At 39.6% G+C, this 14,141-nt stretch overlaps 1 protein-coding gene across 1 annotated transcript in view; it reads right to left on the bottom strand.

Annotated features, from left to right (window-relative positions):
• Window positions 1–14,141, bottom strand: part of RDH10 (retinol dehydrogenase 10) — a 30,336-nt gene that overhangs the window by 13,760 nt on the left and 2,435 nt on the right. Inside the window, exon 2 of the mRNA XM_002758996.6 lies at window positions 13,807–14,042. Within this exon, the coding sequence (XP_002759042.1) occupies window positions 13,807–14,042 (236 nt within the window). The remainder of the gene's footprint in view (window positions 1–13,806; window positions 14,043–14,141) is intronic.

Here is a 14,141-nt window from a genome sequence, read left to right as displayed (position 1 = left end):
TCAGCAGTTAGTACTTAGCACACATGCACAAGAATACTCCTACAGTTGCCCTGCAACCAAGAAGCTAATAAAAGAGCCAGACTTTTCAAATGAACACCTCAATGATGACACCATTAGTTATTCAGCAAAAATAAACGCTTCATTAACTTGTCTTCCCCCAGTTAAAGGACAGGATGAATTTACCTCAAAGCAGCAACTCAGATATCAACATTTCCCTACATTTTAGAGCTCACTATGCAGAAATACCAGAAATAAGGTGACTTAAAAACTCCACTTGTCTGGAAAATACACTGGCCTTTGGAATCCAGAAACCCATTTGGTCCAGACTGCCAATTACCTAACCTTCCTTTTCTACTTGAACTCTCTGAATCTTGACTGAACTCATTTGTGAGACAAAAGAGGAGATCTCCAAAGTTTTTTCATCTCAAATATATTACGATTTACAGTCAACAATAATTTTCCAATTCCTACCAGACACCCAAAATACTGAGGTCATGCTGAGGTATTTGCCTGAGACTCTCATAAATGACTCAATAAGGGATCAACTCCATTAGTGCAGTGGCCAGCATTGAGTGATCAGCAAAAATATCTCATTAAGTATTTCTATGATGCCACGGCTGTGCTTTTTAACATAGTGTAACTTGAATGTATGCCTCTTATCTACTAAAAAAATTACAAATTATTTGTGTGAAACAATCATCCTTTTCTGTGTTTCACTTGAGTCCATGGAGGCTCAATGTGTTAAACAATGAATGCTGAACACTGTTTCTGAAATGCTGTTTTTCCCTATCTTTCCCCTGCCGGGCCCTAGATAATCAAACAAGTGTTCAATGATCTGCCTCAGGCTTAGGCCCCTCCCCCTATTTAATAACTCTTCATGGAATAATGAAAATAACCCACAGAATTGCAGCCAAATAGCTTGCCAAACAACAGGCTGTCAAAAATCCCTTTGCTTTGCCCCGGACTCAAATTGCATCTCAGAAATTGTAATAAAGACAGATATTCCAAAGGGCAGAGGCTTCGGTTCTGCTCTAGTGACCAGTAACTACTTCCATGACACATAAACACATGCATATGAGCCTAGCCACTGCTCAGGCCATCTGCAGTGGCAGACTTCTTAGATCCTGTTCCAACAGCACAGCTCTCAATGTCCCCATGATCATCAACCCCCGTAATTCCTAAGTGTAAATAGTTCAAATTCTTCCCTGCTTTGCTTACTGTGAAGTCTTTAAAAAAATTAAAATGTTTACCTAAATGAAGGGTAAGTATATTCAAGAGATTACACCTGAAAACTTATTCTGTTTTTAAACATGCACTGTTACAACTTAGAATTCACTCAATATATATGAGGGTCTGTGAGGTACCTATATTGGGATAGGCATTGTTGAAAACAAAAATAAACCTTTGTGAAACTCCTTTAAAGGATTTTAAAGATTGCAGACAACAACATTCCTGTAAATCAGTGGTTTGCTACATTAGAATCACCTGGGGAGCTTTTTCTCCTGGCGTTCAGGACACATCCCAGACGAATTATACCTGAATCTCCAATGGGGAGACTCAGGCATCAGGAGGCAACGTCCCTCAGGAGGCTCCCATTTGTAGCTGAGTTTGGGAACCAGTGTTCTAGAACAGCATTTCTCAATCTCTGCACCATGACATTTGGGGCTGGGTAATTTTAAGCCATAGGTTGCCCTATGCATGGAAGGATGCGTAAGCAGCATCCCTGACCTCTTTCCACTAGATGCCAGTAGCTGCTCCAATAGTCTGACAAGAAAAATGTCTCCAGATGTTACCAATGTCCCCTGGGAGCAAAATCACCCACAGGAGATCCACTCACTAGAAAGAACATGCACATTAGCAAAGTCAGTCCCATATAATGCAGTGATGATTTTCCCTTAAGTTTTCATTCTTATATTGTAATGACATTTTCCTAGGTTTGGGGTAGATTCTGAGCTGGAAATTGGAAAAAAATAAAAGCCAGTAACTTAAATATGGGCACAAAACATCAACACTTTTAGTTTCTATATTTAAATCACCAATCCACCATGAAATAAAGAAGTACCTTTAATGGACCATAATACTGATCCCACAAGTCTCATATATTCTAGCTACCTCACAGAGGAACAATACTGAAATGTAATAAAAGATCGCACCAATCACTTACCAATCACAACTCTGGTTAAACTACCTAAAATATTACTACTAAATTATGAGAACTGAAAAAAGAAAACTCCCTTTTAAGCACAACAAATGTAAGTGAGACACCATTCCTTCCATTATCTAGCAATGTCACACAGTTCTTCACTGGCTGGACCTGACTTTCTGCTGTGGTGCTTAGGGCTGTGAAAACTCCACCTAAGTTGCTGTGGTCAGCAACTACCAGGAAGCATGAGCTAAAGGGCACCTGGACTTTTCCTTTCAGACACTGGACCTGAATCAAAATTTAAAAAAATAAACCTAGATCAGAGTGGTCCCCAGAGTGCACCATCTGACATCTTCCTAGGTACAAGATTCCTAAAGGGCTGGTTAGCTCAGGAAAGAAAAAAAGTTGTGTAGGTTGGGGAGAGATGGAATATTGAAAAAGTGGGAAAGTAGTTCCACTTCAGAGTTTGATGCACACACACATAGGAATCACCTGGGCTCTGAATCAAATGCAGACTTGGATTCAGTAGTTAGGTGGTGCTGCTGCGGCTACTCGGGACTCCGAGCAGAGAACAAGGTTCTAGAGTGAGCCTAGCAATCTATCTACTCCCAACCTCATGTGGCTTCAGATCAACTCTCCTAAGAGTTCAGCGAAACAGGCAGAATAATTTATCCTCTTTTTGTTCCCAGTGCCCCCTCCCGCTAGCATTTATCAGGTAAAGGCTAATTCAAATCAACATCAAGAGCACCTAGTGCTTTGTATGGATGACCACGGGACTTTATGGACTATGTCTATTTGCCTTGTATCCATTTTTAACACTAGCAAGCCACCCAATTCCATTAGAACAAAGGTTCGCAAAGAAGAAACCTGAAAAGACTTCAAATCCTTCCCCCCACTCCACAGAGGTTTTGAAGGCTTAAGCTTTCAAGACAGGGACTGTAGACCCCATCAGCCTTGGCACTTCCTTCATTGACTTTCCAACTTTACCTTGGACAAGTGAACCACAGAGGCTTTTGTTATACCCTGGTAAGCCTGTGAGAAAACCCCATTTTGGGAAAAATTACCCCTTTATAAATCACAAGCTTGGACCATAAGTTTGGACACTTTATCAGCGGCCCAAACTGCACAATTCTGAAAATCCATGATTAACATTTAAAAAGCAAAGCTTATGAAGCTATCTGGAATTCTGATCCCATAAGATTATTATATAACAGAATAAAGGTTTTACATTTTGTTGGGAGATAAGCTAACAAAATGAACTAAACTAAAACCATGCTTAACTGATATTTTGGTACCAATTATTCATAGAACTTTGTTCAGCCAGTCCTTGTGGAAGAGCCCTTTCCATTCGTGACTTTTCTGTATACAGTTTGTCAATGCTGATAGGCGAACTAGAAAGAGAAGGAAGGAAGCCTGTGACCAAGAATGCACTACACTATTCTCAAGGAAAGAACTCCCTCCAATACAAGCTATGGGAAACTACAGAGAAGGACCAGAAACATACAAGTTGGGCTTTGGTAATACAATACTAGTGTGGTATTGGTTCTTCAGGCTTGAATTTTACATGTTTGTCTAATCTACAGAGCAAGCTTTCTGGGAATATTAAGCTAGGGTTAATAAGTTATTGCTAAACTAACCAGGCTAATAAAAAAAATCAACATTTGAAGATTAATTCTTACATTATACCACGGGGTAAAACCCATAAGTGACTCATAAGAAAATCTACTTACTGTACCAGGAGCTTTGAACTGGTAGCCCACAGCTAAGTATTTGTACAAGCTCTAACCTGAAAGCCTAGGCTGAAGGTCTGGGTCCTGGCTGCTTCTTTCCCTGGCAGTAACCTTAGGGACATCCCTTTACCCCTCTGGGGTTGTTCCTTAATTCAGAGTTGCTGTGAGGCTCAAACAAGAGAAATGTTTATGAAAAGGCTTTGTAAATGTAAGTGCTATATAAAACCTCAGTAAATGCACATAAGGCTCATCAAGCATATATTTAGAAATTATTTTTGTTATAAGTGCTATCAATTTTTGGTTAGGTTGTTTCTTCAAGTTCCTGCAAATCCTGGTTCTTACTATGTATGGCTCCCAGTCCTCCCTGCCCTCCACACACAGCCAGACCACACTTCCGGTCAAAACATGGTATTTGACCTAAGAAAAGAAGTCTCAAAAAACATTGCTAAGCAGTTGCTTCAGTCGCTTAGTTCCTTTCATCCCAAGTCCTAGATGATGCTGGAAAACATCAAAACTCTTCAACACCACGTCTTTTCTAATCCTTCTTATTTAGCTCTGCTTAACTACAGGCAGAAAATGACCATTATAAATAAAAATTGTAACACTTGAAAAGTCCAGCAAACGTAATAAAAATAATACAATACAAAATCATTAAAAAATAATTTGTTATAAAAAAAGAAAAAAGAATAATTTGTTATACCTTATACTTCTCTTTCCCAAGAGACTGTAGAACTAGCCCATATAAAAAACCCTTAAGAAATCAGTAGGGGGCGGTATGTTAATTACAACTTGCAGGTGGGAAAATTCAGGCTTTGAATTTTAAGTTTCACTGGTCCTCAAAATACCCATGTGTTTACATAAGTTACACTTACGTTATTTTGAGCCCTATTGTTCAGGATAACACTAAGAGGCAGAACCATGTTAATATTCAAAAATTCCAGTACTAAGCAATTTGAAGGAAAGGCAAGAAAGTCACATGTTATGCAAGCAGCATATAAGAAACACTTGTGGTTTTTCTCAAAACCAAAAAACACAATGTTAACACCACTGCTACTTTTCACACATCTTTGTGTGATCTTTGAAAGTTTCACAGACCAAGTAATGTTTTGTTTCCAAATGTGAATTCATTGTAAGTGGCTTGTCATTGTAAGGGGCTAATTTGACAGCACTCAAGGTTGCGGCAGTAATTGCCCTTACTTGTTAAATATTCTAGCAGCATTTGCTGCAGTGCTGAAAGTTTTATGATGATTATAAGAGGATATTCATTTTTTCTCCCGTGGCTCACTTCATTCTAGTTTCAGAGCATTTAGGAAAATGGTCCTTGACAGATGTGAACTTGAATTTTAAGAGAATTGACAAATAAAGTAAAGAAGAAGAAAAAAATTCAAGAATGAAATACACTGGGGAAGCTCTTAAAATAAAAAAACGTTAGCATTCCTTCAGACCAGATGAAAAGGTGTCCGTGCCTTCGAATCCCCTTCAGTGTGAGATGGCATAGACCTGTGTAAACCCAGGGATGCAGTTGGCTGAAACTGGCCAGCCAGGTAATGTCAAGGCAAATGTGACTGAATCCCTAGGCTATGCTCTGCCAGCCTAGGTTCTGAACCATGGTATCTTCCCAGAATGATAATTCATGATACAGGAAAGTTTCCAAAGGCCACCTATTATGGGGACCAGCTGTATGCTTTAGAAAGAATCAGAATTCTGAGTTATTTTCCAATTATGTCTATATGTCCTAAAGAGCTTCTAGGTCAGTGATAGAATCTAGACATGTTAGTTCTCTGAATAGCTAACTACCATACTAGCTTCTGATAAGAAAGATTAACACATTTTAATCTGATCTCTGGAGTTACAGGCTCAAAACATTGGACTTAACCCATTCAGCTGAGGCAGGAAATAGTTCTCTATTTCTTAAGGACTATTAGATTTTGTCATACTCCAAAGATTAGTTACAAAAGGCCCTTTCTCTCCAGAAAACACTGGTTCTATGTGCAGGAAATAAGATACAAATCCACCCTGCCAGTACACCCCCTAGTGGAACTTCAGCATAGTACAAGTTTGGGGGTCCAAAAACATCCTGGGTATTTCGGACTTTCCCAGGTCCAGTGACTGTAGCTGCACCATAGTCACGTCTTCTACTTATTACTGAGCATACAAAAACAAGCAAACAAACATACCATGTCATCTGTACATTTATCCACGTAGGTAAATCTCTGGGTTAGACACATGCAAATAGACTACTTATCATAATTGAAACAGGTTAATTTTAGTTTCTGAAAGCAGAAATTTTAGATAAATTTGCTATTAATATTTCTCAACTCAAGAAAAAACTTAAATGTAAAGGAGTTTCGTACTTAAAATTCTTCTAACTCTCAAGTGAGGCTATTAAATTTTCTGATTGTCATGGCTTAGATATATTCAAGTTACTAAATCCGATTCACTAGAATTTGCCAAAGATCTTGAAAATCTGAAGCAAGATCAGAGTAAGAACAAATGTAAGAGAAGAGAATAAGCAGAGTGTGAGCAGTTAAGTATTAACTATAGGGTTCATAATGACCCAATACCGCAATGAATGGCTAAAGACTCAGCCGGGGCACTCTGCATTCAGTCTTTTTGAGAAAGCTATTCAGTTAGTATTAGCATTAGCATGGGCTACACAATGCTTCCACTTTGACATATCCTATAGATTAATTTCTATTTGGGCAGATAATGGATAAAGCCTGGGATGTAGAGATAATGAGGCAGAAAAGAACAAATACCGACTTTGCTTCCTTCCAGGAATTGAGATAAATGGCACAACTCACTACATGATCAAACAAGAAAGGGCCATTCCCTGAGCCAAGAATTTCATGGCTATTTTACAGGGACTGCCACCTTAATATATAAAGATATTATTAAGTGAACATGAAAATATTTTGAATATGTGCTTTTCTTTCTCAGGAGTAGTGATAGATTTTTTCTGAACTATTCAACTTCTGCTGTCTTCAAGTAAAACAAGACTCAAATAGCAGAACAGCCAAGCAGAGGCTCGTGTGTAAAGTGTAATGTGCAAGGCTCTCCCCAGGAACAGTGAAGAGTCCAGCCCGTCTGAAGTTTACAGTAGATGAGGGGATAAAATAGGTTCTGACCTGGAAAAGCAGGTGGAAATCAGCTTTGTAAGGCCCGGGATGCCATGCTAATGAGCCTGGACTTCACGCTGTGAACAATATGGTCAAACAAGGGTTTGAAGCAGGCAGATAAACTCAAGGCTGCTTAGATGACCCTAGGTTGGAAAGCAAAAAATGAACACAGAAAAAGAGGATCACAGGCACTTTTAAGAGTCCAGGCAAGAGGTGATGGAGGCCCACAGGAGGAAATAGGAAAGGAAAGGAGGGATATATTGGAACACAGTGGGGCAAGAGAATAGTTGGGATTTGGGGACCCATGAATGTGTGCAGGCTGAGCAGGTGAACATAATGCTGATGTTTCTAAGCCTGGTGACCATAAAAAGGAGCAAAGAAAGAGGAGTTTGTTCAGTTTTGTGACATGCTGCTTTAAGAGTGTGTGTGGAGCAGTCAAGGTAGTTGTATGAACTTGAGAACTATCCTAGAAATCACAGTTGAAGTCACTGAAATAGATTACCTAGCTACCTGGAGGTTCCGAGTGAAAAGAGGTCTGAGCATACAATACTAAACAGTCATTACAATTCAGAGGTGGGGAGGCTTAAAGGATTCTGAAGGCAGACAGAGAAGCAGGACAAAGTGGGCTTATCATGGAAGCTAAAGCACTTGAGTTTCAAGGAGACGGTCAAGAGGGTCACATTCTATAGAAAGACAAAGCTACACACAGGATTTGGCAATGAGGGGAGCATTGCTATTTTTTTTTCATTCAGGTTAGAAATTACAACATTGGTTATTAAGCAGTATTTTTTAAACAACTGAGATAAACAGACATAGATTAGAACACATCGAAGATGTTGGGGAACTTTTTATCTGATACAGCATCTGGTCCCCTATTCAAAACAGCTGCGTTAAGTGATATTTTATCATGTCATAGATTTTGATTTCTAGTAGCAGTAGATTTGGGCCCAGCATGTAAGATATCAAATACAGAAACTCAGAGTTCAATGAGCATGTGATCCTATTTTGCATATAGGTACACAGTCCCAGGTATCAAGCCGCTGCTATCACAAAAGAGATGTTTTACTCAGTTTTCAACTGTGACTACAAGAATAAGATAAAGTGTGCTTACCCCATGTCAAATTAAAACTCTGTTTAAGACATTGAAAGTACTTCTAAAGTTCAAACATTTTAATACTTATGACATATATTTAATAACAGAAACCAGTCCTAGTGGAGACTTTTAAAAATGGGCTGTGAATTCCAAGTGTTTAGTGGCCAGCTTAAGATAGGGAATCAATACTCTTTATTGTCTTACAGTTATTATGGTCAGGAGGAAGAAATACTGGCCAAATATTTTTATGAATACTTTAGAAATGATTTTTCAAATTCTAAATCTAAGAAGCCTTGAACAAACTAGGTTTCTCTAACCAGAGAACAGAATAATGCAGTATGTGCGATTAAAAACCAGTAAATCACATACGAACCTAAACATTAATGATTAGGGACCATTCATGAGATATTAGGTACAACCATAGCACTAATGTCTTTAAGTGCTACATTACTCAGATCTAGCTGGTGGGCTTTTACTTTTCCTGGATAGATTTTAACTAAATAGACTTTAGACATTTGGATATAGATAAATGCTTAATTCAGTAATTAGTATTTTAAAACTGTGAAACCTTTTAAGTTAAGTGGTCTATTAATTAACTACCAATTATCTTGTCTGACTACCATATCAATAGAAGTAAATTACCTACTAGCTATTTGACAGATTTAGTCCTTTACCATGCAAAAATTCTTCAGAACATAAAAGGCCTGGAGGTAAATGCTTTTGCTTCCCCCTTTTGGTTAAGCAGGAATCAATTTGCTGCTCACGTTTAAAGGCCAAATGCAGCTCTTTGGTCAAAAAAGGATCTACACATAAACTTTGGCTTTTAGAAATAGCGAGCTTAGATTCTACTCCTCTTAAAAAATAACAAGTAAAGCAATGTTAATATTTTGAGGGAAGCATGGGTTTGCATGGAGACCAGCGCTCCATATTTCAAAGTAGAATACAGAGAAGTATTTTTCTTTTCCTTTTGAGATAGGGTCTGGCTCTTGTCACCCAAGCCGGAGTACAGTGTTGTGATCTCACTGCAATCTGCATCGCTTGGGTCCAAGCCATCCTCCCACCTCAGCCTCCTCAGGAGCAGGGACTACAGGCACATGCTGCTACCACATCCAGCTAATTTTTGTATTTTGGTAGAGACAGGGTTTAGTTATGTTGCCGAGGTCGGTCTTGAACTCCTGGGTAAAAGTGATCCACCCTCCTAGGCCTCCCAAAGTGTTGGGATTACAGGATTGAGTCACTATGCCCCGCCCGAGAGGTATCTTTCAAGTTTTTACATCTCACCCAGATACGGAAAGCCCACATGAGTAATTTCTATGCTAGTGTGAAAGTGCATGATAGTGCATTCATTTTCCATGGTCTTGTACTGAGTGTTTCACAGTAGATTGTGCTGACTAGAACCTACCCCAAATCTATCACTTCTTGACTGTTGACCAGGAGAAGCTTCCTAGGAGAGCTACTGGTGATGGAACAACATTGGAAGATGAAGTGTCACAACAGACTGGAAGGCTGTATAGAATTATGCCACGCTGAGGAAAGGCTTCCAAAGGGTACAGAAATGGTACGTGGCTAAGAAGAAAGGAAAGAATTGCTATGGGGGTTCTCTTTTTGAGGGTTGATCACTGGTAAATATAAATGGCTGTTACACATTCAATGTGAGCTTGATTCAAATTGGCATACCAACACCACCCTTCTCAGAGTCACTAGCCTCACACCAATGAGCAGAGTTCTAATACACTACAGTAAAAATGAGAACACCTGTGGGACAGGGAGAATGAAAAGTTATGCAGGAAAGCAAAAGAAAATATAAGCCAACCCTGTTTTGCAATAATGGTCTTACACAGCTTTAGTCCAACATATTGCTCACCTTTTTCCTTTTTTTTTTTTTGAGATGCAGTCTCACTCTGTCACCTAGGCTGGAGTGCAGTGGTGCGATGTCTGCTCACTGCAACCTCTGCCTCAGCCTCCTGAGTAGCTGGTATTACAGGCTCACAGTATCATACCCGGCTATTTTTTTTGTATTTTTAGTAGAGATAGGGTTTCTCCATGTTGGCCAGGCTGGTCTCAAATTCTTGACATCAAGTCATCCACCTGCCTTGGCCTCCCAAAGTTGTGGGATTACAGGCATGAGCCACCACGCCCAGACCATAATGCTTACCTTTAAAACCTCAGAATATACACCCATGTGAGTATTATCTGAATAGGTTATCTTCTAAACATTTAAGCCTATTATTATCAAACATTTATTGAGTGACTTAAGAACAGAGTTTTGTTCCAGGCAGAGGAAAACGAAAGATGTATACAACAAACTGCCTTCAGACAGCTTGCCATGTACTTTGGGAGAATGACAACAAATCCTGTGACAGATTAATGGAAAGAAAAGAAAAACCTTAGACAAGTCATTTAACCCCTGCTTCACTGGAAAACAAAAAGGTCTCTGGATTCTTACAAACTCTAGTATCCAAAAAGGCCAGAAGTGCTGCAGCAGGGAGGAAAGGTTATATTGAGAACTTCAGCTAAGCCTTAAAAGACACGTGGAATGGAGGAGGGTGTTTCAGGTAGGGGGAATAGTATGCAGACTGGTTTGGGAGTGCCCACAGCTTTTCAGTGAAAGTCCACATGGTTTTCTATTTCACTCACTTTTGCTCTGAGTCAGGATGAACATACTATTTGTTATTTATGAAAACAGATATTAACTGTTACTTAAACATCTGGCTCAGGATGATCTGTTCAAATGACTGAACAGTTCTTTGCTCAGCTGATGGACTTTTAAAAATGCATGGGGTAACTTCTTTTCCACACCCAGATACAGTAAAAAGACACTCATATTATTTTTTCTGGAAAGAAAATAGCATATGCCAATATCAACACATCTTTGAAAAGTTGCCACCAACATTTTGCCTAAGAGGACTACTGGAAGGGAAGCTGAATTCAGGTGGCTCTTACAACATTCCTTAACTCGTTAAAAAATTCACTGTAAAAATTATACTGTGTTGGCTGGGCGTGGTGGCTCAAGCCTGTAATCCCAGCACTTTGGGAGGTCAAGAGATTGAGACTATCATGGTCAACATGCTGAAACCCCGTCTCTACTAAAAATGCAAAAAAAAATTAGCTGGGCGTGGTGGTGTGTGCCTGTAGTCCCAGCTACCCGGGAGGCTGAGGCAGGAGAATTGCTTGAACCCAGGAGGCCAAGGTCGCAGTGAGCCAAGGTCACGCCACTGCACTCCAGCCTGGGCTACAGAGCAAGACTCCATCCCAAAAAAAAAAAAAATTATACTGCGTTTTCTTTTAAATTTTGGTTGCTGAATCAGAACTTCTCAAAAGATTTGCAAATTTCAGCAAGAAGTCAGAAATTCCAACTCTAAAATGAATTTTCTGACTCAATACTGAAAATAAATTCTTAAGTTTAGATGCTTAGAGGAAAAACAGCTGGAGAATTCAGGAGACTCCCATATTTTAATACAAAGTGACGTCATTACCATCAAGGCTTCCAAGAACTCCCTAAATTGTGTGGTTGAGCAACATCTCAAAGCACAGTGATGACTCTAGGAAGGTGCTTCTTGGTATACAGATTCAGGTCCAGAATAATTTTTCTATTTAGAGATTTGATTTGATTTCCTCCTTATGTTAAAAAGTAGCCTAATATTAAAAAGACAGTAAGTTAGCACTTATTTTATCCAGTGTCTTCCTGGATCTGCTTTCTTGTTTTAAGTATTTAACAGCAGATTGTATGGGGTTTCTTAAAAAACTTGATTACATTTGAAATTTTACAATTCAGCAAAACAATCATGCAGAGAAAGTAGACAAGATAGCTAAACTTCAGAATACTGGCTGTAGGTAAAAGTTTAGAGTTAGGTAATCCTGCATGATCTTAGTCAAAGGTTACTGGAGAAAGCAATCCCAGTCAGTGTCTGTGGTTCATAATGAACCTACCAACAGTGCTGTAACCGTTTAAGGCTGACTTAAATCAACCGCAGTTTTTACGGCAGCTTCATCCTTACCATTCTTCAAATATGAAAATGACACTCTGCCTCCCACTTATGTATGTATTTCATTTCAAATGGTAGTTATTTTACTCAGGATTAATCATAAACACACATGGAATTGATAAACTCTATGCCAAGTTTATTTGGTTGAACTGCCTTTTACTCATCTAACCCACCCCTTTGACACCTGCTGCCTGTTCCTGGGGACCCAGCAACACGAAGGTCTTTAATTCAGTTCCTGGCTTGTTTAAAACATAGATAAGTTAGGTCAGGTCATTTGTATATTCATTCCTAGAGGTTTGGAAATGAATTAAATAAAGTTCATGTTGGCCGAGTGCAATGGCTCATGCCTGTAATCCCAGCACTTTGGGAAGCTGAGGCGGTCAGATCACCTGAGGTCAAGAGTTCCAGACCAGCCTGACATGGTGAAACCCTGTCTCTACTAAAAATACAAAATTAGCCAGGCATGGTGGCACATGCCTGCAGTCCCAGATACTCGAGAGGCTGAGACAAGAGAACTGCTTGAACCCAGGAGGTAGAGGTTGCAGTGAGCTGAGATCGTGCCATTGTACCTCAGCCTGGGCAACAAGAGCCAAATTTCATCTCAAAAATAAATAAATAAATAAATAAATAAATAATAAAATACAATAAAGTTTATGTTTAGAAATAAAACATTAAAATAAGCTTCCTCCAAGAGCAGAGAAAAGGTTTGATGTTTGAGGAACGACATTTGAATAAGTACTTCTAAAGCCAGATTAAGTTTTTAAGCAGTTGCTAAAAAATTAATGAGGTTTAATGTGACCTATTTAGGAGAAACGGTTCTTTGCTGTGTTCTATTAGAAGGCTAATCCGCCTATGGAAAAAAAAAAAGTAGAACCCTATTTCTTTACTCCTTCTTTATTGAATCTTACCTGTCTACAAAAGTAAAGGGAAAATACTGCGAGGAAAAAGAGCATAAAGTGGGTAAGCAGTGTACAGGGTTATAGGGGAGAGTCACACCTACCTTTACTGAAGACAAGTTGAGCTGAAAAACCAGGGTTACTTTTGCCCCTAAAGCAGCAGAAGGCCCTGTTCCCCTCTGTAGATGTTGACGTTGTTTAGTGGTTAGAAGTGGACATTGTTTAAATCTCCAGCTTACCAGGTTTCATCACCCTACTTCCCTCTCTAGAGTCCTATCAGGTTGATATTTGCAAGACACCGTCTAACCTAAGAGAGTCCTGAGGTGTCCTCCAACAGGAAGATGTCCTGGACCCTGTGGATAGATGGTCAGGGGATGCGATGTGACTGCCAGGGTGGCCTGGCCACTCCCAACAGACCACAAATGCTGACTTCAGAATCTCTGGCACTTTCTAAAATGTGGCTGAGCAGTAATTTGGAAGCCTAAATCCTGACTTCAGGAATTCATAAGAACAACCAATGTTTTATAAACTCAACAGAAAGTAAAATAAACAAACCCAGGGTTTTACGCTCCCTCTTGTTATTTTTATGGCAATCTTTCAAACTAGTTCAAAATGTTCAATCCTCTGCCCTCTCAAATCTACTGAGTTTGGGGATGGGGGTGGGGGACAAACAACTAAATAGTAACCAGCATACACTGCAATTCACCACAGGGAAGAGCTAAGGAGATCTGGTAGTGAAAGAGTACAGGTGGCTTTCAGGCTGACATTGAAGTCTCTCTCCTTCCCAACTTTCTCACTGAGAAGGGCCCAGCAAAGAAAACAAGAATGTTTATATTTACCCAGAAGTGTGCATGGCAATTGACCATCATGGTTCTCTCAATTAGCTCATCAGGACATTCCAGAAGGTGATGCCCAGAGACCACACCAGCATTATTGACCAGGACCGACACTTCGCCAACCTCCTTGCGCACTCTTTCAGCTGTCAGGTAGACATTCTCCCTCTTCCCCACATCACAGGTGTAGGTAAAAACCTGCAAGTTACAGTGGGGCAGAATCTCTTCCTCACCATTCCCAGCTGTCCTCAGAAGTCCAGATGAGGAGAAAAAAATGGAAAAGAGAAGGGAGTGCAGAAAGTGAGTCACATGGTGATCAGTAGGACAAAGATCACACAAAA

This window comes from Callithrix jacchus, chromosome 16 (genome assembly GCF_049354715.1).
Source record: "Callithrix jacchus isolate 240 chromosome 16, calJac240_pri, whole genome shotgun sequence".
Classification (NCBI taxonomy): domain Eukaryota; kingdom Metazoa; phylum Chordata; class Mammalia; order Primates; family Cebidae; genus Callithrix; species Callithrix jacchus.
Note: the sequence above shows the minus strand (reverse complement) of the source record. Positions and strands in the feature narration are given on the sequence as shown.